At 39.3% G+C, this 25,143-nt stretch overlaps 1 protein-coding gene across 2 annotated transcripts in view; it reads right to left on the bottom strand.

Annotated features, from left to right (window-relative positions):
• HIBADH (3-hydroxyisobutyrate dehydrogenase) overlaps positions 1-25,143 on the bottom strand; it is a 250,374-nt gene that overhangs the window by 136,603 nt on the left and 88,628 nt on the right. The window contains exons 5-8 of one of the 2 annotated variants that reach the window (XM_061414279.1): positions 22,724-22,857; positions 21,085-21,161; positions 14,076-14,232; positions 5,271-6,243 (exon numbers count right to left, since the gene is read on the bottom strand). In XM_061414279.1, the coding sequence (XP_061270263.1) occupies positions 6,085-6,243; positions 14,076-14,232; positions 21,085-21,161; positions 22,724-22,857 (527 nt within the window). In that variant the 3' untranslated portion in view covers positions 5,271-6,084. Of the gene's footprint in view, positions 1-5,270; positions 6,244-14,075; positions 14,233-21,084; positions 21,162-22,723; positions 22,858-25,143 lie in introns of those variants that run through there. The other variant, XM_061414280.1, reaches the window with a different exon arrangement.

Below are 25,143 nucleotides of genomic sequence, written 5' to 3'. Positions count from 1 at the left end.
CCCAGGTCTCCTTTCTGCCAGCCAGGGGCAACTTTGGGAAACAATACACTGAGGCACTCCCGACAGGCTGCTCGAAAAGTGCTTCGGCTTTACTGTATTTTCCTATTAATGTTCTCCAAGAGTCGAATTCTAGTCTGAATGAAGAAGTCATCATCCCTTTTAGGTATTCTTGAATTATTAACTGATGAATACAATTAAATAGTAAAAGGTCATCTTCAATCTCTCTGCCACTGACGAAAGACGATTCCCCATGCGCACTGGCGAGATAGACATGCTGGTTTATGGGCCTGACACCTTGCATGGAACGTTACAAATCTCTATGATGTCCTTAAGCTACCACTTCAATTGAACTGAAAGATGGCTAAAAACCCCACTCAGGCAGACAACTCCCCATTGGTTGGCCGTTTGAGAATGCTCAAGGGGGCAGTTACTGTGGCTGAAGCTGGTGGTAACCTGTGAAGTTTCCCTGAGCAGCAGCAGGCTTCTGACAGTAGCCCGGGTAGGATTTATGCACATGGATAATGCAACCCCATTCTCTGCCCTTTCTCCCCCAACCCCCATAGGAAGCGGATAGATGACACGCATTTCAGAGTGCTTAGAAAACAAGTCAAGATCAAAATCCCTGCAATAAGATTGGCCAAGGGTGGACCCAGACCATTTGAGGTTCCCTTAAATAGGGACCCAGCAGTGGCCTTGCATATGTTCTCTCATCATGGTTTCAGATCACCAGAATAGCGAGAGAGTCTCTGAAATACCTAACTCTTCAAGGATCCCTTGAATAAATCAAACCCGTGTTATTATGAAATTCACCTTATGCCTCAAGGTCTAGGCTGCATGATAAAAAAGATCACATTTGGAATTGCTGTACTCCATAAGGTGGAAGATGTGCATGCTTTATCTGCATGCAAGTTGATGTTTAAAGTACGTTCACATGAGACTAAAGCTTGCTACCCAAAATGCGTATTTTGATTGCACAAGTTCTTAGGTCAAATATCATAAGCTAACCTTTTGACTAAGAAAATTGTGTAGAAGTTCCACACTCTGCAAGTGTCTAACAAACTGCATCATTTATAACCCAAAGGAAAATAAACTTGATCCGCCAAGGAAGAATCTTTCAGGAAAAAGTTCATGCAGATCATAGTTAACCTAACGCAAATGCAATGCCGCTGCTTCCACTCACTCGGTCTTCTATTGAGCTCTTATTTGATGCCAGGTGCTGACCTCAACACAGGGACTCAAAGCTGAGTAAGATACATTCTGTGCCCTCAAAGACCTAACATTCTGTTTAGAAAACAGATGAGCAAACCAGCAAACATAATGTAAGAGGAAAGTCCTATGATGTAGGCTGGATCAACAAAGAGCTATAGAAACAGGGGAAATGACTCAGCCTGAGGTGGCCAAGGAAGCCCTTTTAGATACGGTACCTGAGCCAATGGGTCAGGAGTGTAGGAGAAGGGTATTTCAGGTGAAGGAAGCAGCATGTGCAAAGGTCCCGAGGTGTGAGAAATGTGGCATGCTTGGGAACCGGCAAGTGCTGTGGTTCACAAGCTGGGGCCCACAGGGTGCCATAGAGGAAACAAAGGGCGACAGTCTGGTGAAGTAAGACAGGAGCCAGAGGATGCAAGGCCTGACTCCCACACCAAAGGGTTCAGGCTGCATTTGAGGCTCAAAGGTGTTAAAGCGAAAGTGAAAGTGATAGTCACTCAGTTCTCTTTGTGACTCCATAGACTATACGGTCCATGGGATTCTCCAGGCCAGGACACTGGAGTGGGTAGCCTTTCCCTTCTCCAGGGGATCTTCCCAACCCAGGCATCAAACCCAGGTCTCCCAAATTGCAGGCAGATTCTTTACCAGCTAAGCCACAAAAGGTGTTCTGCAGGGAATTTTAGCCTTCCACTTCTCCTGCAGTGGGGGAACAAACAAATTGGGGAAGAACCAGATTGGTGGCTAAGAAGCAGCTGCAAGTCTACAGAGTCAGAAAGATGAGTGGTTGCTTAGAGTTTTGGGGTTAGGGCAAGGAGAGCCTGGCAAGTGACTAAATGAGATTTGAGGGTGGTGGTGATGGAAAACTGGATGGACCGTGGTGATGACTAAGGGTCACTAAGTCATACATTTAAAATGAGCAAATTTTATTGTATGTAAATTATACCTCTGTGAAGTTCTTAGGAAAAAAAGAAGTAACCACAAAGAGACCTAAGTATTCTAGACAGGAATCCATGAGGGTGTGAAGCAGGTATGAGAGATTTAGAATCTGCTTTGGAGAATGGGTGGAGGAGAGAGCCTCAGGGATGCTTCCTGGGAATCTGGATGGACAGGGACAAGGAGAAGAAGCAGGTCAACAGGGGAGGATGTGGGGCTCAGGCTTGATACACTGAATTTGAGGTATTTAGGGAATACCTGAGCAAGGCTTCTCAGATGCCCATGATTGACATCAGCGTGCATTAGTAGTCTGCTCCTCTTCATGGCCAGTCCTCCACAGCATGGATACACCACGGTGTGTTTATGCAATCGTCAGTTGAGGGGTGTTTGGATTACTTCCACTTTTTGCATATTATGAATACTGTTGCTATAAACATTTATGGTCAGGTTTTTATGGAGGTGTATATTTTAACTTTTTTTGAGCGCTTTCTAGGAGGAGAATCACTGGATCACGTGGTAACTCCATGTTTAACCTTTCAAGGAACTGCCAAAACATTTTCTAAAGTGGATGCACCGTTTTACAGTCCTGGCAGCAATGTTATGAGGGTTCTACTTCCTCCACATGCTCGTTAACACTTGCAATTGTCCTTGACTCACGTTTTGTTTCAAGTTTCCAAAAGAGCACTTAATACTAAGCTACACTATTGATGATAACTTTGTAGATGAGAAAGCTGATGATCAGGAGGGTGACTGATACAGATAACGCTTATAGGTCACTGAAGTCCTTTCCAGCACTAATACTTATTCTGTTGAAAAAAAAAGTATAATTTTTAATTATATTTAATTGTAGTATTTAACTGCAATACTACTCTATCCTTCATATAAGATGCTGGCAGTTTGACACATGATTTTTATGCTGGTTTTTAGTTTTCAGAGCTCCATCCATGCCTCTACCTTTCTCCTCTCACTACTCAAAGACCCCACTTAGCAAGCATCCTCTTTTGTGCATCATTACTTTACCCCTCTCTGATCATTTCACCTCCATCAGCATAACCCTATAACACCTCCCATCCTAAAAATATAATGAAACTTCCTTTGACCCCATGTTCCCTACCAGTATTTATCCCATTTGTCTTCTTTCTATAGCAAAACTTGAAATTTGCCTCCATTCATTTCTCTCTTCCCATTCCCAATCTTATTTTTAACACTCCACCAAAACACTTGTCAGAGTCAACAATGACTTCTATTTTGCCAAATCCAAATGACTAATTCTCATCCCTTATATTACTCAACTTGTCAGTAGCTTTTGATACAAATAAGCATTCTCTCCTTATAGTGAGTCTTGCATTTGGCTTCTGGGACACTGCTCCCATTTTTTCCCCTACCTTACTGGTCATTCAGTCTCATCTGCTGGTTCTGCCTCATGTTCCAACCATTAAAACCTAGAGTAAGATGGGGCTCGGTCCTTGGACCTGCTTTTTCTCCACTTAGATGTCTATCATAAACTCCTGATTTTTTCTCCTATACCTCTCCCAATCCTCCCTAAATTCTTCTCCCACAATCTTGTTCTCATAGTACATGGTCACACCTTTCTTCCACCTTCTCCACCAACCTTGGAGTCATCCTTGACTCCTTTTCTCTCTCCCCATCCATCTTTATGTTTAGAATCTGACCACTTCTTGCCTCTTCCATCTTCATCATTCTGGTCCCAGCCACCATCATTTCTCACCTGGATTATTACCATTGCCTGCCTGGTCTCCTTGCTTGTACCCTTTCCCCAGTAGTCTGTTCTCCACACCACAGCCAGAGGGATCCCTCTAAACCAAAATCTTTCATGTGCTGGCTGGGATTTAGGTTGTTTGCACAATGGTCCCATACTGCCCCCTTCTCCGTGTCCACATCTTATGCAACCCCTCCCATATTGACTCAGGGCTTTGCTAGGTGACCTGCTTTAACCAATGGGACAATACAGCCATAAAGCAAGCAGAGGCTTGAAAAAAGCTTGTTCACTGGGACTTGTCCTATGTTGCTGCTGGGAACCTTCTGCCACCAGGTCAACAAACCTGGATTTTCCCAAAGGATAAGTGACCATGTGGACAAAAGCCTCAATCATTCCTGCTGTCCCTGCTACATGAGACCAAACCACAGCTGCCAGCTCCAAATGAGTTAGCCCAGTCAGAAGAATAACATAGCCCACGTTGAGAATCTTAAAAAATAATAAATGCTTGTTATTTTAAACCACTAAACTTGGCAGTTTATTGGTTACCTTTCACTTTTGCTAACTGACATGCTACGTTTCACTCAGAATAAAAGCTACCATCCCTACATAGCCTCCAAGGTCCTACACGATCTGGTTTCCCTCAGTCTATGACATTTCACAGTTCTGGCCTCCTTAGTCCTCATGTATCTTATGCTGTCCTAACTCAGGGCCTTTGCACTTTCTGTTCCCTGTGCCTACAATGTTCTTTCCCAGATACCTATATGGCTTGCTCCCTCGCTTCTTTCCTATCTCTGCTCAAAGGCCACACTGCCCTTACCTGCCTAATAAGGTACCCCTACACTCCCCATCCATCTCCCTCACCCCGCTTTATTTTTCCTTTTAGTTCTTATCATCTGACATACACATTCAACACTTATTTCTTGTCTCTCACACCTCCTCACATATACACCTAAGAGACACCAGAATTTATGGTCTACAAGGGCAGGACTTTATGTTTTGCTCATCACTGGAGCCCTAGCACTTACAATAATGCCTGGAATTTCTTATCACCAGGAAAATGATTAAAGTAGCAGTACTTTGCTAAATCTGGTGTCTAGGTATATGGCCTGGAGTATTTCTAGGGGCTGTGATGGGGAAAAAAAAGCAACTGTGCTGCCTATTGGGACATAATTACATCTACTGCAGGCCAAATTCCTATAGTACCCACGAACCAGAAAACAAACAGACTCATTAAGGATGCAGGCAGAGGGGAGGATGGGGGCTGCCCACTGGCCAGTTCACACTCAGTTCCTTTTGACCTGCCCTCCCTTCCCCTCGTCCCATCCTTTCCCCATTAGTCGACAACACCAATCTGTCAGGTCATTTGGCTGTTCACCAAAAAGGTTAGGAAGACACAAAAACTCCAAGGAAGTATTATCAGCATAGAAATTTATTTGAATTCAAAATAATATGGTTATATTTAGGATAATGTAATAATTATCTAAAGCATATATCATTGGCTCTGAAACAGTTCTAAAGAAGTCATTCTTCTGAAGTCAAAAAATATGTAGTAAGAATGTACAAGGAAGCAAAAATATATTTAAAAAAAAAAGTTTGCTGAGTATTGGGAGTTGTTACAAGAGGGGCACACTGAGATACTATAACAGGGTCCAAATTACATAACATGCAGCAAGGCATTCTCTTGCTTTATCAACTCTTGGAAAATAAACCATAACCTCAATGCAAGACCACCACCACTGGGTTAACAGGATAAACTTCCTGAGGGACACAGGGAGTAATTCACTATACTTTCCCTTTCCCTAACTCATTTCCTCATACCAATTTCTTCTCCTTCCTTGAGGATAGGTTTTATCCTGTTGAAAAAAATTGGTCTTATTTGTGAAAGTGAAAAGTGGAGTAAATAATATCCTGATTGAAGTAGGCAACGTTTCAGCTGAGGATGCTCAGGAATCAAACTTTTGAAAAAGGTCAGTTGGCTAGCTAGCAGAGACCATCAGTGGCTTGCAGAAAAGGAAAAAAAAAAAAAATTCAGGTACTAGGTGTTTTCTAAATAGATAAAAACAATAAGCAGTTAAAAATGGGTGAAAAGTCCCAGGGTTTATTGTGACCTAGACAATCAAAAGCAGACAGGTGACCTCTGATTAAGCCCATTTACTTGTGAAGTAAGCTGTAAGTGGCTCCAAGAGAGTTTGGTTTCCAACAGTGTCCCCAGCCAAAGGGCAAGTTCAGAATGTCTCCTCCTCTCGTAGAAACTGGAACACGGATGAGAAGTCTTTTTTTGAGTAGCCTTTTGCACACATCATCCTGTAGATCTGATGGGCTTGACTGCCCAGAAGGATTGGGCTCTTCGTGCTGGTGGCAGAGTCTTGTGCTAATCCCAGATCCTAAATCAAACAAGGGTGGAGGGAACACATTGAGGCTGTGCAGTTAAGGCTCACTTCGGAATTGTGGCTCCTAATGCTTGGGTTTCAAAGAAGAAAAAATGAAATCTGAAAAAATAAGATACTTACAAGAATGACGTTAAGTTATCCGTGTGTGTGTGTGTCTATAAATATTTGATAAGTGCTATCTTACAGCTACAAAACTGCTCCAGAGACAAACCTTGATTTCTGAGTGTCCTCTCCACTCCTCCACAAAACCTATCTGTTTTGACTCTGGACAGGTATGTTCCTATCCAGAAGAGACCACATAGAGAAATGCTTTTTCACATTTGCAGAAGCCTGTAAGCCTAAGACAAACCCCAATATGAAATTAAGCATGATGAAATTATCAATGATGAAAATATCCATTCAATCTCTTAGCACATATTTAAAAACTCCTGTGTGCTAGACACTGTTCTAAGTGCTGGTGATACGTAGTCATAATAAAACCAAGTCATTATTCTCAGGAACTTAATGTCCAATGTGGAAGACAGACAGGAAAACAACTGCTGAACTTCCAGATAATGACAAGTGATGAGGAAAAATAAGCAGGGTAAGGGGTCAGGAAGTCATACATAGCAAGGGGTAGAGTGGAAGGAAAAGAGTTCTGATTGATGAGATGTTTAGGGAAGACCTCCCGAGGTGAAGACACTTGACCTACGATGTGAATGTGAGGGGGCAGTGAGCTGTTTGGAGAGCTGGGGGAATAAAGTTTCAGGCGGGTGGAAGAGCAAGGGAAAGGCCCCACAGGAGGCATAGCTTGGATGTTCAAGAAACAGTAAGAAGGCCAATGAGACTGAACTAGAGTGAGCAAGGGGCTGGGGAGGGTAATGAACCTGGGGATGGGCAGAGGTGGAACAAGAAAACTTTATGATGTTTGGTGAGAAGGCTGGATTTTCTTTCAAGTGCAATGGACAGTCAGCATCACATCAACCCTTTAACATCTGTGAGAGCTAATGCTTCATTCTGAGAGTTTTAGAAAACTTATGGTTGTTTAAAAATAGACAAAAGCTAACATTATAAATTTTTTACAGTTCAACTGTGGTGAATGATATCTTCTACTAAGAACAGAATCTTGTCCCACCTTGAAATATGTAGGGTAAATGGAAGACAATGAAGGCATGGATAACTGAAACAATATTCCCCACATTTCATTTTATTTGTGATTATATAAGAGCTGCACAAGTGGCAAAACCAACTAGATTGCCTTCTTACTGTTACCATCCTCATTGCCTCATCAACAGAAAAGTCAACAAGCAATGAAAAAGGAGGCAAGATCAGGACCATTTGTATTCTTTGAGGAACATTCTTGATAAATGAGCAGATTTATGGATACCATCCACTCAAAGGAGGAAATGATTCAAGAAAAAAGAAGGAAAGTTTAAAGAATGGGTTAAATCTCTAGCTGCTTGGATATGTATGATGCTATAGGTGTTAACATGATTTTGTGCTTACTTATATATTTTCACATGCAAACTCATGGATTTGGAAAATCTACTTAACCTAAAACTTGTCCATAGCTACTCACACATTTAACAAATGTGGGTGAATAAGCTACATTATTGCTTATACCTGGACAAGCAGATAAGCCTCTTGTCAACATCATTTTGCTGCATATCTGCAAGATGCATTTATTTAAAATGACAGGAAATCGGCATAGAAAGACTGCCTGTAATTTTTAACCTAGAAATATAACTAGAATATAAAAACTTAGAGTAAACATAACATATTGAGGAGAACACAACATTATTGAGAAGGAAAGTCTATTAGAGGTTTTCAAATGGGCAAGTAAATATCCCAAATAAGAGCTAATAAAACCAAAAAAAGGAAGCTAAAATAGCTTTGCTGGCTGCTACCTCAGAGGACAGACATTCTAAAAAGAGAAAGGTGATTTAGTCTATAAAACTCTAAGTGGTTTGTCTGTCCTGAAATGTAAGAAAAGAAGGCATGCTTTGAAGTCTGTAACATGTAATCTAAAACAAACAAATGCCCCACTTCACTAATCAAATAAAAATATTTATGAATTCATGAGCTCAGTGGGTGGTTCAGGGGAAAAAATAAAACAATTGCAAAAGTTTTCAACAAATTAATGAAGGACCAAGTCACTGCATTTTACAAGGAGACAGGTACATTAAGTAAGTAACAACAGTGGTCATGATATTCCGTAAGTTGTTCCTTAGAGGCCATCAGAAACAGACTTTTAGGTTGAGGAGTTTTTGGATGTTCTAATTATGTTCTGATTATATACACACCCTATATTAGAATTTTATGATGTTAAAAAATAAACATATAAGCCTCTACTTTAAGAACACACTAACATTATCTCTCCCAACATAATATGATCTAATAGCAGTCAAGCAAAATATCTCCTAGTAAGTTAAGACCTTGTCATGGTGAAGGGGCTTGCATAACTCAATGAAGCTATGAGCCATGCCATGCAGGGCCACTCAAGATGGACATGTCATAGTGAAGAGCTCTGACAAAATGTGGTCCACTAGAGGAGGGAATGGCAAACCGCTCCAGTGTTCTTGCTGAGAGAACTCCATGAACAGTATGAAAAGGCAAAAAAGATATGACACAGAAGGAGGAGTCCCCCAGGTCAATATGCTACTGGGGAAGAGTGGAGAGCAATTACTAATAGCTCCAGAAAGAATGAAGCCGCTGGGCCAAAGTGGAAACAACGCTCAGTTGTGGATGTGCCTGGTGGTGAAAGTAAAGTCTGATGCTGTAAAGAACAATATCGCATAGGAACCTGGAACGTTAGGTCCTTGAATCAATCAAACTGGACGAGATCAAGCAGGAGTTGGCAAGAGTAAACATCAATATTTAAGGAATCAGTGAACTAAAATGGATGGGAATGGGCAAATTTAATTCAGATGATATAATTCATTATATCTACTACTGTGGGCAAGAATCCCTTAGAAGAAATAGAGTAGCCTCATGGTTAACAAAAGAGTCCAAAATACAGTACTTGGGTGCAATCTCAAAAACAACAGAATGATCTCGGTTTGCTTCCAAGGCAAACCATTCAACACCACAGTAATCCAAGTCTATGGCCCAACCACTAATGCTGAAGAAGTTGAAGTTGACCAGTTCTATGAAGACCTACAAGACCTTCTAGAACTCACACCAAAAAAAGATGTCCTTTTCATCACAGGGGACTGGAATGCAAAAGTAGGAAGTCAAGAGATACCTGGAGTAACAGGCAAGTTTGGCCTTGGACTACAAAATGAAGCAGGGCAAAGGCTAACAGAGTTTTATCAAGGAAAGACACTGGTCACAGCAAACACCCTTTTCCAGCAACACAAGAGACAACTCTACACATGGACATCACCAGAGAGTCAATAAAAATAAGATTGATTATATTCTTTACAGCCAAAGATGGAGAAGCTCTATACAATCAGCAAAAACAAGATCAGGAGCTGATTGTGGCTTAGATCATGAGCTTCTTATCGAAAAATTCAGGCTTAAATTGAAGAAAGTAGGGAAAACCACTAGGCCATTTGGGTATGACCTAAATCAAATCCCTTATGATTGTATACAGTGAAGGTAATGAATAGATTCAAGGGATTAGATCTGGTAGAGGGTCTTAAAACTGTGGACAGAAGTTCATAACACTCTATAGGAGGTGGTAACCAAAACCATCCCAAAGAAAAAGAAATGCAAGAAGGCAAACTGGTTGTCTAAACAGGCTTTACAAATAGCTGAGGAAAGAAGAGAAGTGAAAGGCAAGGGAGAAAGGGAAAGATATACCCAACTGAGAGCTTCCCAGGTGATGACAGTGGTAAAGAACCTGTCTGTCAATGCATGAGATAAAAGAGACACAAGTTCGATTCCTAGATTGAGAAGATCTCCTGGAGGAGGGCATGGCAACCCACTCTAGTATTCTTGCCTAGAGAATCCCATGGACAGAGGAGCCTGGAAGGCTATAGTTCAGAGGGTCACAAAGAGTTGGACATGATTGAAGCAACTTAGCATGCACACATATCCAATTGAATCAAGAGTTCCACAGAATAGCAAAGAGAGATAAGAAGGCCTTCTTAAATGAACAGTGCAAATAGAAGACAACAATTGAATGGGAAAGACAAGAGATCTCTTCAAGAAAACCGGAGCTATTTAGGGAACATTTCATGCAAGGATGGGCAGGATAAAAGACAGAAATGGTATGGACCTAACAGAAGCAGAAGAGATTAAGAAGAGGTGGTAAGAATATATACAATTACACAAAAAAGATCTTCATGACCCAGATAACCACGATGGTGTGATCACTTACCTAAAGCCAGACATCCTGGAATGTGAAATCAAGTAGGCCTTAGGAAGCATCACTACAAACAAAGCTAGTGGAAGTGATGGAATTCTAGCTGAGCTATTTCAAATCCTAAAAGATGATGCTGTTAAACTGCTACACTCAATATGTCAGCAAATTTGGAAAACTCAACAGTGGCCATAGGACTAGAAAAGGTCAGTTTTCATTTCAATCCCAAAGAAAGGCAATGCCAAAGAATGTTCAAACTACTGTACAATTGCAGTCATTTCACATGCTACAAAGATTATCCTCAAAATCCTTCAAGCTAGGTTTCAGTAGTATGTGGACTGAGAACTTCCAGATGTACAAGCTAGGTTTAGAAAAGCAGAGGAACCAGAGATCAAATTGCCAAAATGTGGTGAATCACGGAGAAAGCAAGGGAAAAACATCTACTTCTGCTTCACTGACTATGCTAAAGCCTTTGACTGTGTTATTACCACAAACTGTGGAAAATTCTTAAAGAGATGGGAATACCAGACCACCTGACCTGCCTCCTGAGAAATCTGTATGCGGGTCAAGAAGCAACATGGAACGACTGAGTGGTTCAAAACTGGGAAAGGAGTACAACAAGGCTGTATATTGTCACCCTAGTCATTTAACTTATATGCAGAGTACTTTGTGTGAAATGCAGGGCTGGATGAATCACAAACTGGAATCAAGATTGCTGGGAGAAATATCAATAACCTCAGACAGATACGCAGATGATACCACTCTAATGGCAGGAAGTGAAGAGGAACTAAAGAGCCTCTTGAAAGTGAAAGAGCAGAGTGAAAAAGCTGGCTTAAAACTCAACATTCAAAAAACTAGGATCATGGCATCCAGTCCAATCACTTCATGGCAAACAGATGGGGAAACGATGGAAACAGTGACAGATTTTATTTTCTTGGGCTCCAAAATCACTGCAGACAGTGAATGCAGCCATGATATTAAAAGATGCTTGCTCCTTGGAAGGAAAGATGTGACAAACCTAGACAGCATGTTAAAAAGCAAAGACATCACTTTGCTGACAAAGGTCCATATAGTCAAAGGCATGGTTTTCCAGTAGTCATGTACAGATGTGAGAGCTGGACCATAAGGCTGAGTGCTGAGGAATTGATACTTTCAAATTGTGGCGTTGGAGAAGACTCTTGAGAGTACCATGGACTGCAAGGGGTCAAACTAGTCAGTCCTAAGGGAAATCAGTCCTGAATATTCATTGGAAGGACTGATGCTGAAGCTGAAGTTCCAATATTCTGGCCACCTGATGCATAGAGCCAACTCACTGGAAAAGACACTGATGCTGGGAAAGACTGAAGGCAAAAGGAGGCAGTAGAGGATGAGATGGTTAGATAGCATCAGTGACTCAATGGATATGAATTTGAGCAAAATCAGGGAAATTGAAGGACAGGAAAGCCTGGCATGCTGCAGTCCATGGGGTCACAAAGAGTCTGACACAACTCAGTGACTGAACAACAACAAATAGCCTCATCTGCCCAAGCAGGTACGATTGCTTTCATCAGTAGCATGAATGGGGATTTTTTTAACCTCTATCAATTTCTCGACACAAGTCTCATCATCTATAGTGTGTTTCACTACCAGCTCTCTGAGGTGATGAAAGCATTTCTGTGTAAATTCTCTCATTTTAAGCAAAATTCAGAAGTCTTGTTCTTTGTAAGGGAAATGACACCTGCATTTTACAGAGAAAACAAGGGCAAAAGAGAACAATGTTCATATGTTTTACTACTGAATTGTCTTATGCTACCTTCTACTATCAAGGAAATAATTTTGAAGCACCTCAGTAGGGACAGATTCTTCCTGGGCAGGGATACTGGAGCAAACGGTGGAAGGAGAGGTGTGACACAGGGTCAGCTGCAGTTGAGACCCACAATAAAGCCAGCACTGCTCACAGGCCACTTGGTAGCTGCTTCTTCAATTGGAGCCATTAGTAGTACTTGGGAAACCAAACAAGCTAACAGGCCACAACCTACTTCACACAGATAGAGAAAGCAAACCGGGCATGAATGCGGTTCTTTCACTCTTCTGTGTCCTGATAAACGACCCTGCAGCTTTGTGAAAACAATCCGCGTAAGGAGCTACTTTCTCCAATAAAAGTAACACAGCACACTACATCAATAAAAGCCTGTGTGGAAGATATGCAAGCCGAAATACAAGGTACAGACTGGCATAAAAATTAGTGTTTTCTTAAATGAAACATGAGGAGAAATGAAACTACAAAATCCACAAAATAAGAAACATAGTTTCAAACCTGGCTTCACCCAATCAATATTTCAAATGAGCTGACAATGTGCCAGGGGTCAGGCTGGAGGGAGAGGAAGCACTGAGGTAGGCCTGGGGCAGACCAGGCGCAGGGCTGCCAGGGAGGGGAAAACAAGGGGCCAAATGAGTCCCATGCGGCTAAAGCAAAGGAGGGGAGTGGGAAGCAGAGATGAATCAGGAAGGAGAGCAAAGCCCTTTAAGAAAACGTGCAGAGACGGACTTTAACCTACAAGCAACTGGAAACCACGAAAAGAGACTTAACAGGAGAGACGACATAATCAGGTTTTTACATTTTAGGAAGCCCACTCTTTGCCATGTCATGGAAAATGAACTGGAGACGATGAGAATGAAAGGCAAGGAGACCGGTTGAGGGCTGAGGTGGCAGCATCCAAATGAGGTTCAGCCAAGGCACTGGAGGTGGTGGAGAGGGCAAGTGGACAAAGTCAAGGCACAGTCGAAAAGCAGAATGCACGAACATCATGGGGAACGAATGAGGGTGACCTGCGCACCACATCCAGGTGTTCGTACTATTACTTTGGTCGAAAAGTAAAGGGCAGGGTTGTGGGCAGTGAGAATGGGACAATGCGCTACACAAAAATCTGAAAGTCTGTCTAAAAAGTATTTCCTAATGTTGAAATCACAAATGAAAGAAGGCTGATAATTTGCTTTTCAAATGACTTTACACATAAACACATATTCTTAAAGCAGGAAGATGTATTTAGAAATCTAGTATCATGAGAAAGATCCTCTCTTCTGTGATATGTACATCTAATGTCATTAGATTATTAGCCATCAGAAAATGCTTACTGCTTCCATTTCTAAGGACTTGGCAAATGACTAGAAACAAGAAGATTATAAAACATAGGAAGAACAAAATTTTACCGACTCACATTACAAACAGCCAAGCACAAGAGAAACATCCTAATCTATTCTCTATCAAAAGACCAGGATTAAAAATGAACAAGATAAGGGTTTTTATCGAAGCTAAGTTTGAGCTAATTTCCTGTGAGTGAGTCACTATTTTAGTCATCTTGCCTTCTAGGATAGGGGTGTGCTTTGTTACAAGCAGGGAGGAGTGGGGTCGGGTGAGGTGGGTGGGGTGGTGAGCCCTGGGGAGGGAGGGAGGGAGTGGCAAGGCGGGTGGGTGGAGAATGATGGAGGGAAAGATGGAAGGAGAAGAACAGACCATGACACATTTCCCCACTCTCTTGGGAAGTCACTGCATTTCCCATACCTTCGCCATGAGTGTTGTTCCGAATCCGCCCTGATAGTTATTAGCCGAGGGAACTCCATCCATCACCCCAGGTACAGGATTATAAGTGTCACTTGACCAACATCGTCCTGAGCTCATATTTAGGATTTTAGCCAAGAGTTTTGGGTCAAGCCCTAACCTGTCAAAGGTCAAAGGAAAGAAGTGTTAAATGTCAAAGTGTACAAGTCACATGTGACTTATTTACGTCTGAGGGTGCTCCATCTTCTCTCCATTTATGATGTCTTGAAAAATCAAAGCAGATGGATGAGTGAAGAATCCAATCTTAGATTATAGGGTGTTAAAAGCTAGTGAAGAAACACTTCTGAGCCAGGACATTCTACACTGAGAGAAAACCTGTGCTACCCTGCTTTTAAGAAACAATATATAATTGCATAAAAAGTATTGCTGGCTTATCATACACATAGGTTTTCTAGTCTTTTAAACATTATTGCATTTATGCATCACCTAAGAACCTTAAGCCAAGATGATCATCTAAAGTCTTTACTCGCAAATGATATATTTCAGAAAGAAATACTGACAGATAAGCTACGTACCATGCGAGTCTATGTATCATTTATGTGTATGTTTATTCTTTTAGCTTTTATGAGAATAAATGCAAGAGATGAGTCATGAGCAGTAAAATGAGCTTATGAGAAGTTATTATTATAAAAGAGGACATTTCTTGCTGTAAACTTTTCCTTATTTATTAAATCTTCATTAGCCCATCTTGCTTATGAAGCAAGTCTGCACAGAGCTGTGACATATGCTATCTATTCAGAGGCATGCATTATAGTTCTGGGTCAACTGCTGATAAGGTTACTGATCCTGATAAAACAAAGCCTGCCCAAGCGGAAACATCATTTGTTCTATCACTGAGCTGATGGCATAAACGGCTGTTCAAATGTGGACCCAGAAAAAAAAAAAGAATTAAAATGCTGTACTACCTTGATTTCAAGTATCTTAGTGCAGTCTGGGAAGCACAGTTTTGCTAAGTATCTTTTAATCAAGTTTCAAATAAAACTTTCTGCTTTTCCTTAAAATGAATCCGTTCCAGAATAAAAAAAGATTAAAAAGAGACATATAAATGTTAAATGAATTGTGTGTTTTGGTATGCTGCTTATTACCTGTGTGTTGAAAGATATCTGTTTATTGCCAGGGCGGAATATAACAACCAGGAAAACCTTTTTCCAAATGCTCAAGTGGGGTCAAGGGCTAATACCCGGGATGGGTAAGGACTGTTATGTAATCATACAACTGTTATGTAATCAGACTTTCAAGGAGCAACTGTGATTCAAGAAATACGATATGGCATGCCATCTACACGAATTCACATAGTGGGCCATGTTATAATGAGCAGTTTTTACTAAAAGATTTTAACAGATAAAGATTCCATTGAAGTCAGCTGTTCAACTGTACTCTGCTGGAAAGTAACCTGACAATTTCATTCATTCTTTTATAAAGATCCAAGTTTGTTACATGTACAATTTGCTACTGATGCTTTCTTTCTCTTTTAAATAAAATCAGGCTATCAGGGTTCTATGGTAGCAGATGACCCAAACACAATGCACTTAGGGAATAACTATGAAAAATAAAGTCCCAAATGAACAATTAGTTAATTTGCTTAACTGCAAATATATTTTCTGAGCACAAATATTGTGTTCTAGGAGCAGGGGATATTTTTAAAGACCCCCTCCCCAAAGCACTGCTTTTTCCTTCCATTTGAAATGTAATTCAGGCTTCCTAATTTAAATTTTCCTTTAAAATGGCTCATCACATTCTGAGCAGCAGAGATACTCCCTGCTTACCAGCCTGGACTCAACAGTGCCTCACAATGCTCTTTATTGCTAAAGAAATTCATACTCTGTCTATAATACTCACCAAATGGGAGCACAGCTTATTATCTGTCGTAAAACCCTATATTCCATTTTGCTTGAATGTTCAAGGAAAAATACTGGCACTGATTTATGGAACTCTTTGGTGAACATGTTACTATTTAGAAGCACCCTGAGGGGCACACCAAAAAACAAGGTGACAGTTGTTATGTGCTCACTTTTCAAATCTGATGCTCCCCCACCATGCTGATACCCTTTAGGAGATGGCTGCTCCCTCTCCGCTCCTCCCCAAGGCATCCCCCCCACCCCCAACAGCAAAGTGTATCATTAAAAAGAGCAAGTTAGAAGTGTTTTGCATTTCATCTTTCTGAGGATTCTTTCACTGGCATATATATAACTGACAGCTAAAATTAGACATGATATTAAAATCAGTTACTGAAGTCCTCTGTCTTCCACTGTGCCCAAGGCTTGTAATGGTCTGCAACCAGCTAGAATACACAGTAATTGTCATTCAGGGAGTCTATCCTAGAACGTCATGCTTCACTGGAGAAGACTGAGTTTCCATTTGAAATCAACAAATTAATCCAAGACAGGTATCTGAAAGGGCAAGTTTAATAGGAAGCAGCTACTGGGCTCTCAACCATGATAAAATGTTATTGCTGTTTCCCTGTAAATTGGCTGGGAACATATGATACTTTCTGCATAAGAGCCCCATTGCTGTTCAGGAGATATACAGCTCAAGCCGTCAAAAGGATGACAGTCTGTCAGTCCCCATAATAACTTGCCACTGGATGTGGTTCGAGAGTATGCGCGTGCATGCATGTGGCTTTACAATTGCTGGAATGTTCTCTGATATAAACAGAGAATGAATTCATTGCTCTGACCGCATATATAATGCAACTCAAATAAACGTCACTGTGTCAAATCTACTCACCTTTAAAACACAAGAATTTTAAATGAACTTTTGAGAGAAGTAAAAATGATGCATAAACTGTAAGAAAAATTCAAGAGAAGCCAAGTGTTTGCCTTCACTGTAACCAAGGCTTTTAAAGGCCAACAAAGTTTGCTCACTTTATAGTCTCTGTAAGTATCTATACTGTGTGGTTTATATAAGGACACAGCAAATGATGTCCCTAAACTGAGATGTGTGTATCACAGGAACAAATCTGGAAATGAAACATCCAAGACTAGGTCAATTTAAATCAATCATTCCCTTATTCACCAAAGTTTATGCCGACTTGCCAGCTAACAAGAGGCTGTGCCTGCCCTCCAAGACTGGGCCAGTTAGGACATCCAGATAGTAACATTTACCTAAGGCAAGGGGAAGAGCCTTGCCCACCTCCCTCCCTCTTTCCTCTTCATTCACCTGACAAATCTTCACTGAGTGCCTACTATGTGCCATGGATGAGCAGACAAAGCTCACAGAGCCTGCATTCTAGTTGGGAAGACAGGCAATAAACGAACAAACAAATAAATATATAAGGCTAGCCAGTGAGAAGCATTATGAAGAAAAAAACGTTAATTGTACGTTAAGTACAATTCAAATACTAACCACCACCATCACGTCAATAACTGCCATGTATTAAGCACCTACTACATGTCAGGAACTGTTTTAAAAGATTGACATGGGTGAATTTATTTACTCCTCACAACAGATTACGGGGCTTCCCTGGTAGCTCATATGGTAAAGAACCTGCTTGCAGTGTGGGAGACATGGGTTCAATCCCTGGATTGGGAAGTCTCCTGGGGAAGGGAATGGCTACCTCCAGTTTTCTAGCCTGGAAGACCCCATGGACAGAAGAGCCTGGAGGGCTACAGTCCATGGGTTACTTAGAGTTGGACACGACTCAGTGACTAACACTTTCACTTTTCACAATAGATCCTATTATTACTGTGGAGAGATACTATTATTTTTGTCATTTTATAGATGAGAAAAGTTTAAGTTGGTGGCAGAGCTGGGATGTGGTCATCAACAGGCACCCAGACTCACCACCCTGAGTCTCACTAGGTCATATGGGTAGTCACTTAATCAGCCATCAAATTTGGTCAAACTTTTATTATAAACCTTTGGCCATATGTTTATCTATTAGGGTATAGGTTTCAGTCATCACTTAAACAAAAAGGCAACACCATCTCAGGGCAGTAGCCAAGAAGCTAAAATTATGCTAGTGGGAAAGTCTTCATCTTGAACAGTCTTCCAGAAGTTTAACTGTTTTAAGCTTCTTTTGGTGGAAGGAGACAATATGGCTGTTGGTAGAGGGCCCTGGGCCCTGGTGGTAATGCAAATAACTTGTTACACCACCCATATTGGGGAAAAAAAAGAAAACCAAACAAAAACACAATTTCTGGTAGAAGAAAAATGAAAACAAAACAACAAAACTCATATTACCAACCTTATTCTTATGTGGTACATGGGAACAAAATCTCTCTAAGGCACATAAGGCATTTTTAGTACCTAAAACTATGCTCTGAGTCCTAAATAGAACCCAATTAGAAGGCAGAAAGGTCCAGTAAAAAAGAATCTCAAAATATGTTGTATACCAATGCTTTTTACACTTTACTTTTTTTAATAGCATTTAAACTTTCACTGACATCCATAAACATTCATTGTAAAAGATCATATAGGGTCAATAAGAGTTTAAAACTATAAGGTTTTATTCTACTTAAAAAAGGGAAACGTCAGTGTTTCAGAAAAAAACACTGCCTTATGAGAATGAAATTAATCAGAAATGATCACTTCATAGGAACAAGTGACTCAATTTGTAAATGTTGACATTAATGCTCTAGAAAATTTTCACTTCAGAGTGAACAGAATATAAATGTGGCTGAACCACTTTGATGCTATAGTACTTTGTGGGAATTTACTACTTGGGAATTTATGCTTGCTGATGCCAATTTTCTCTTTCACCTTGCAAAGCTCAATAAATCGTGGTTGCTCTCTATACTCTGTTAGAGAACAATCCTGTCATTTTAAACCATGTCTGTAAACCATGGAGAAAAGACAATAGCCAAAGCAATCATTTTTAGGACTTTCAAACCACTGAGAATCTCTGTAAGATAAACTGATAAAATCCTAATGTTATGAAAATAAACAATTCATTAGTACAGTGTAGAGTACCACAAACTTACAGATTATTAATATTATAGCACATAAGTAAAAATAATGAATTCCTGCTTTGAATTCAGACATATATGTGTGTGTGTATATACATATGTAAATATTTCATTTATACACATACAGATCAATAATAGTAATATGCAGTTTTGGGAAAATTAAACATTGAAAGCTTAATATTTTCCAAATATTGTTTTTATCATAGTGAATCAAAGCCAACAATAAGAGAAAAGATTTATTACTTTTGCTCTTAATACTTGTTTGAAATTTTATCACTTTTTTTTCTCTTTGATAATAAACTAGTAGCCAAGGTATACATTTTATTCATTTGATTCAACTGATTTTCATACTACTCTTTATTAGCTGGCCTTTGGAGTTAGACTTCCATAAGCACTTACTGTACAAACATTTCATTTTAGAACGATCACCTAATAAGACTTTTGCTAGGAAAAACATTTGAGGAATGCTATAAGATGCCTAATGAACATTCTGATCCAGTGATGCTTAAAGTAAGAGGCCAGAATATAAAATAAACTGGCAAAAATAGAGGGAAATTTTGGTATAGTGTAACCTAGGCTTCTACTTTTTTAATTATATACTCATTTATATCCAGAAAAACGAAAATAAAATTCTAAAGGTGAAAATGCATACTAACTTTAATCCTGTTGTCAATACCAATTAATTTTGTATGCAATTTGGTTCCAGAAATTTACATTGTCTCCCTCCACAAAATTAGTCTAAAGAATGGACATGAAAATAAGTTACTAATAACTAGTTTTCCAATTATGATAAGTGACCCATAGCCTAAACTAGCTACATTTCAGACACAGCACTCTGAAAAGCTTCCTATATACTACTAGTTTTATTAAGACTTTGTACAGATATGCCTTACCATCTTACAGACATTCAATTTTAAAATGTAAATGGTACAGGATATTGATAAACCAATTAGCACTGATGCAAAGCAAATTCCTCTTTTATCTCAATTACAACATGACAACTTAATAGGTCAAGATAGTTTAACATCTGAGACAAGGGCAATTCAATAAAACAACAGCATCTTGATATGGTAATTAAGAGGAAATGTGAATCCATTACTGTGTTTTAAAAAATATCTCAAGTCCTTTGGCTCTTTTATTACTTTTATCAAAAGCTATGATATGAAACACTACTCTGATTTGTAATATATTTGGCAAGCAGTTCTGGCAAGTGTGAAGAAAACACTTGAATAAAAGCATCTTTCTCATTAAGCATTTTCTAAAATAAGAAATATATATTATATTCATGAAATACAAAACATCCAAAAAATTAATTAGGTGATTAATCATATTTAAAATTCCTAACCCAAAAGATTAAAGACTAAAATTAAGGCATTAACCTTAAGCATTCTAAAGGATGATTCCCATTGTAGGAAAAACTGAATTCCTAAATCAATTTCAGCAAAGTATGAATGCCATTTTATTTCAATGAAAAGATATATTTTTAATGTAAAGTAAGGATAATGTAAAACCCTAGGCAAGTTAAAATGAAGAGTTATGCTATGCAGTCTTATGAATGCCATCCAGTTTATCCTGAGAATAAATAACCAAGAGTCCTTTTAGTGTAGATACTAGGGACTGTATTTTAAATAAATACATAAAACCAGTCACATGGTAGCCTAACACTTGAATTCACTACACATTAAAACTGTATTTTATACAAATTTGTCCTACACTGCCAAAAATTGTTTAAATTTTATAGTAAAAGTGTTTCTTGCATTGTGACATAATAGAAGAAATGGAGCTCTCAATATAAAAAGGATAATGTAACTTCAAATATACAGCACAATACATTTTATGGCTTAGGGCAAAGAATATTCATGCTCTCCAGGGTCCTATTGGTTGTCCAATAAACAAAGTCTATTAAAGTTCAATAATGAAATACTTTCAAAATGTTTCTGGATCAACTCATTTATCTCTCATGAACATTTGTTTTCAACATCAGGAAATCAAATTGGAAAGCTCGTAAAAATTGTTAGTATATGAAAATGTACTATTCAACAAACCTGATTCCCAGATTCATAGCTTCAGCAGTTCCAATCATACTAATAGCTAACAGCAAGTTGTTGCAGATCTTCGCAGCCTGAAAACAAATTGAGTACATATTAAATATATTTATTTTCAAGCCGTAACTCACAGGAAGATATCTTCACCCAATTCTACATGTTTCTAAAAGTAAGAGCATTCAACTGTTGATTCTCTCAAGCAGGAAAAGGCATTTGGTGCTGCAAACCTCCCTCCAAGCCTAACACAAGCTCCCAGAGCTGACGGGGGTGGGGGTGTCTCTTGCACCAGGGAAGAACCGTGAAGTGTAGGTGACCGAGTTACTCCCATGGGTGCAGGCACGACAGGGAATACTGACTGATGTGGCACAACTGTTCCTTCAGGAATGGGGCTGACATCCTAACTGGGGAAACAGTGGTAACACACTGAATGAAAAGGCAGTGAACAAGCAAACACAACTAAGTGGTAAATTGCATGGGAGAAGCTGTAGACAGACAGCAGGAGTTCAGAGACACCAGATCACTGAAGGCAGGAGCAGAAAGGAAGTGAAACCTGAAACCATCTCTCAGAAGGTCACGAAGGATTTAAATAGGTAAGAGAGGGAAAGGAGGAGACCAGGAGAAAAAGTAAATATCTCATACACAAGAGAATGAGATATTCTTGAGAACAGTAAGGAAACGGATTCCTGGGCAGTGGTTTTAAGGAATGGGAAGAAGTAAGACTGGGTCAAGAGTTACAGAAGTTAGTATACAGCGTCTGAGTTTGACATGGTAGGAAACAGAGATCTACACAAAGTGTCAGAACTGGGAACTCTACAAGGACGCAAACATCTTGATTAGTTCTGGCTATAATGTTGGCAGAGGGGTAAACCCAGTGTCCAGAGATCCACTAGGCCCTGTGAACAGTAAACAAGGCAAGACACAATGAAAGACCAGGTAATGTGTGGACTGAACTAGAGAGAAAACAGTGAGAGCCACTGAAGCTAGAATCAGAAACTGGAGACTGACTGGATAAGGGAATGGAGACAATAGATGTATCTAAGATCACAGTATAGTCCTGAATATGATTAAAAAAAAAAAAGGGGGGGGGGACCAGTGACCAGGACAAAGCATGAAGAGGAGTGCGAGTGTTGGGTGGGAGGGGAACAACCTGTTTGATTTCAAGATTCAATGTGATCGTTCACCTTTATCTGACTAGAAAAGTAACATAACACATTTCTTAATGAAAAAAAAAATTTTTTTTTTAAGTTAAAGTGCATACATTACTTCTACCCAACAGTACTACGAATAGAGCTGTGGCAAGCAATTACAAAGTTAGAGGGTGGATAACAGCAGATAAGACAACATGAGCACTTCACACGGAAGCCATTTTAAGGATAATTTCAGTGGTCGCTGGGGCAAATATGTTAAAGTCTGAAATGAAGGAACTTTTGACATCTTTTTAAATTAATTGGCTGATCTCTGCTTACTTCCAGTAGGAATGATGGAAAACTAATGTATTCTAATTTAAGAAAATCTGAGCAAACAAAAAATCCATAGATTGAACAGAGTAAGGCAGAATCAGACTGTGGTCAGGAAAGAAATAATGAACATTAGCTGATTTTACATCATCAAATCAGTGTCAGTGATGTGAAAACGTTACCTGCCCTGTCCCAACAGCTCCACAATACACCACATTGGAGCCCATGCACCCCAGCAACTCTTGGGCAGCAGCAAATTCTTCTTCGACTCCTCCTACCATAAATGTGAGGTTCCCCGACCGAGCGGCTCCCACACCTGAATGGTTTGGGGGTAAAGGGATAGAAGCAGAGGGATACATTTCTTCAAGTGTTTAAGTAGATTATAAAATCAGAGAAAATTCCAAACCAAATCAAAAACCTTGCCTCCAAATTGTATTTGTATCAGGCATAAATCTCTCTTGGAATATTTTAATTGTCAAGTATTAAGAAGGTTACTCATAAGCCAAAGGCAACACACAGATTCAGTCGAACTCAATTCATCTCAAGTTTTTTTGCAAGATCATGGAGTACCATGGGAATTTGAAATGTGAATTTTATTATTTTCATGCATCTTTTATTCTCCTGAAAAACCTATTCAGTAATAGTGTGTGAAAAAGATGACCTGTACCCCGACCAGTACCTGTGCCATGGGAACAGCCATGGGGTCAGCTGCCCAGGTTTGGATTTGGGGTCTCTGGCTCACTCACTCCCTCTCTACACACTATCTACAGATGAGACCGACAAAGAGAGGGACTTGTCTTTTTCTCCCATAAACAAGTAGGCATTTCAGATGGAAAGATTCTTTTTTAAGGTAAAGAAAACAATTGCTTAGTTAGACTGATTATTCTGATGTGCACTTTTTAGCTATTACTTGATTTTTCTTTTTCCTCCTGCTATACAAGCATGCATACCTTGAAGATTCTGTGGGTTCAGTTCCAGGTCACCCCCGTAATGTGAATATTGTAATCAGGTGAGAGTCACATGAATATTTAGATTTTTTAGTGCATATAAAGTTTATATTTACACTATTCTGTACTCTACTACATGGGCAATAGCTTTATGTCTATAAAAACAATGTATACACAATTTAAAAATTCTTTATTGTTAAAAATGCTAAGTATCACCTGACACGTCAAGGTTACCACAATGCTGGTTCTTTCTGTTAAATAAATATTTAATTTATTTATTATTGAAGTACAGCTGATTCACAATGTCTTGTTAATTTCTGCTGTAAAGTGACTCAGTGATACATACATATATTCTCTCTCATTACAGCTTATCACAGGATATTGAATATAGCTCCCTGTGCTATACGGTAGGACTTTGTTGTATACTCATTCTGTGTTTAATGGAGAAACCCAATATTTGTAAAGAGCAATATAACAAGGTATGCCTATACACCTTTTGGGCAGTTCATTCCTAGTGACATGATGGGAAGAAGAAATAAACTTTATCAACGGTTTGGCCACTCCTCAGCCTCTCAAAGGTCTGAAGTATGTTCACTAATGGAAATGACTGGAGAAGCAACTTCTACTTCAGCACAGAAAATATGGCCTAGACTTGTCTTAAAAAGGAAGTAGGGGGGAGCTTCACTCATCTATATTATTATTAACTATAAAATAAAACCAAGAGTATTATTTATTGCCTTTAGCATTAGAAAAAAATCTTAATTCGTAATTTTCAGGTTAGGTTTTGTTGTTCAAAATCAGGGAAGTATGTGAAAGAACTATATTAGTACAATTTTTGCCTTTACAACTTATTTATAGTATAGCTAGGAATAAAGAAACTGTAACTATTTGTGCTATGTATCAAACCTGGCTATTAGACTAGACAGCTGCAAGTAATGGCCTACTTTTAAATTTGATTTATTCAATGAAATACAGGTTTTATACATAAAAAGCCAAATGAGGAGATCTTTATTTCATTCTAATTGTGAACATTTCACGAACTGATAGCCTTTCTATTTTACAGTTCATGCTATTTTTAACTAATTATTAAAAGGAAGAGAAGTCAGCATTATGTTAGCCAAACAATCTTGGAAGAGGAAGTGCCCACATGCTATGAAAGTCTGAGATGCTTACATATGGTTAAATTACATTATTTCACAATATTTTCAGACACACTATGGAACTGATTATGTACAAAAACCCAATTAGAACAAATGCTTTTAATTAGCTTATCTGTGTCATTTGAACATTCTGATAATGGTGAAGTTTAAGTGACTGTCATTTTGTTAGTTTCTAATTTACTTCACCAAGATGGTGGATCATTAATGTTTTACAATCATTTTGCTCAATTTCTATGGCTATTTTAATTCCAACCACATAACCACCCTTACTCCAAATCCTGTTGATCTGACCAGGAGAAATTAAGCAGACGATTTAAGTTAAAGCTTATAAACAAACCCAGCACTATCCATCATAGGTCAACAGCTTTGTATCTAGATTACAGGCTGCTAAATAGCTTCAGAGAGTCATTTATTAAAGGAAAATTAATGCTGACAATGGTTCTCAGCTGGTTAATCTTTTGACAAGTGTACTTTCTCACTTGTTCAAACACATAT

This window comes from Bos javanicus, chromosome 4 (assembly GCF_032452875.1).
Source record: "Bos javanicus breed banteng chromosome 4, ARS-OSU_banteng_1.0, whole genome shotgun sequence".
Lineage (NCBI taxonomy): Eukaryota > Metazoa > Chordata > Mammalia > Artiodactyla > Bovidae > Bos > Bos javanicus.
The sequence above is the reverse complement of the archived record's forward strand: the minus strand, read 5'-3'. Positions and strand labels throughout refer to the sequence as shown.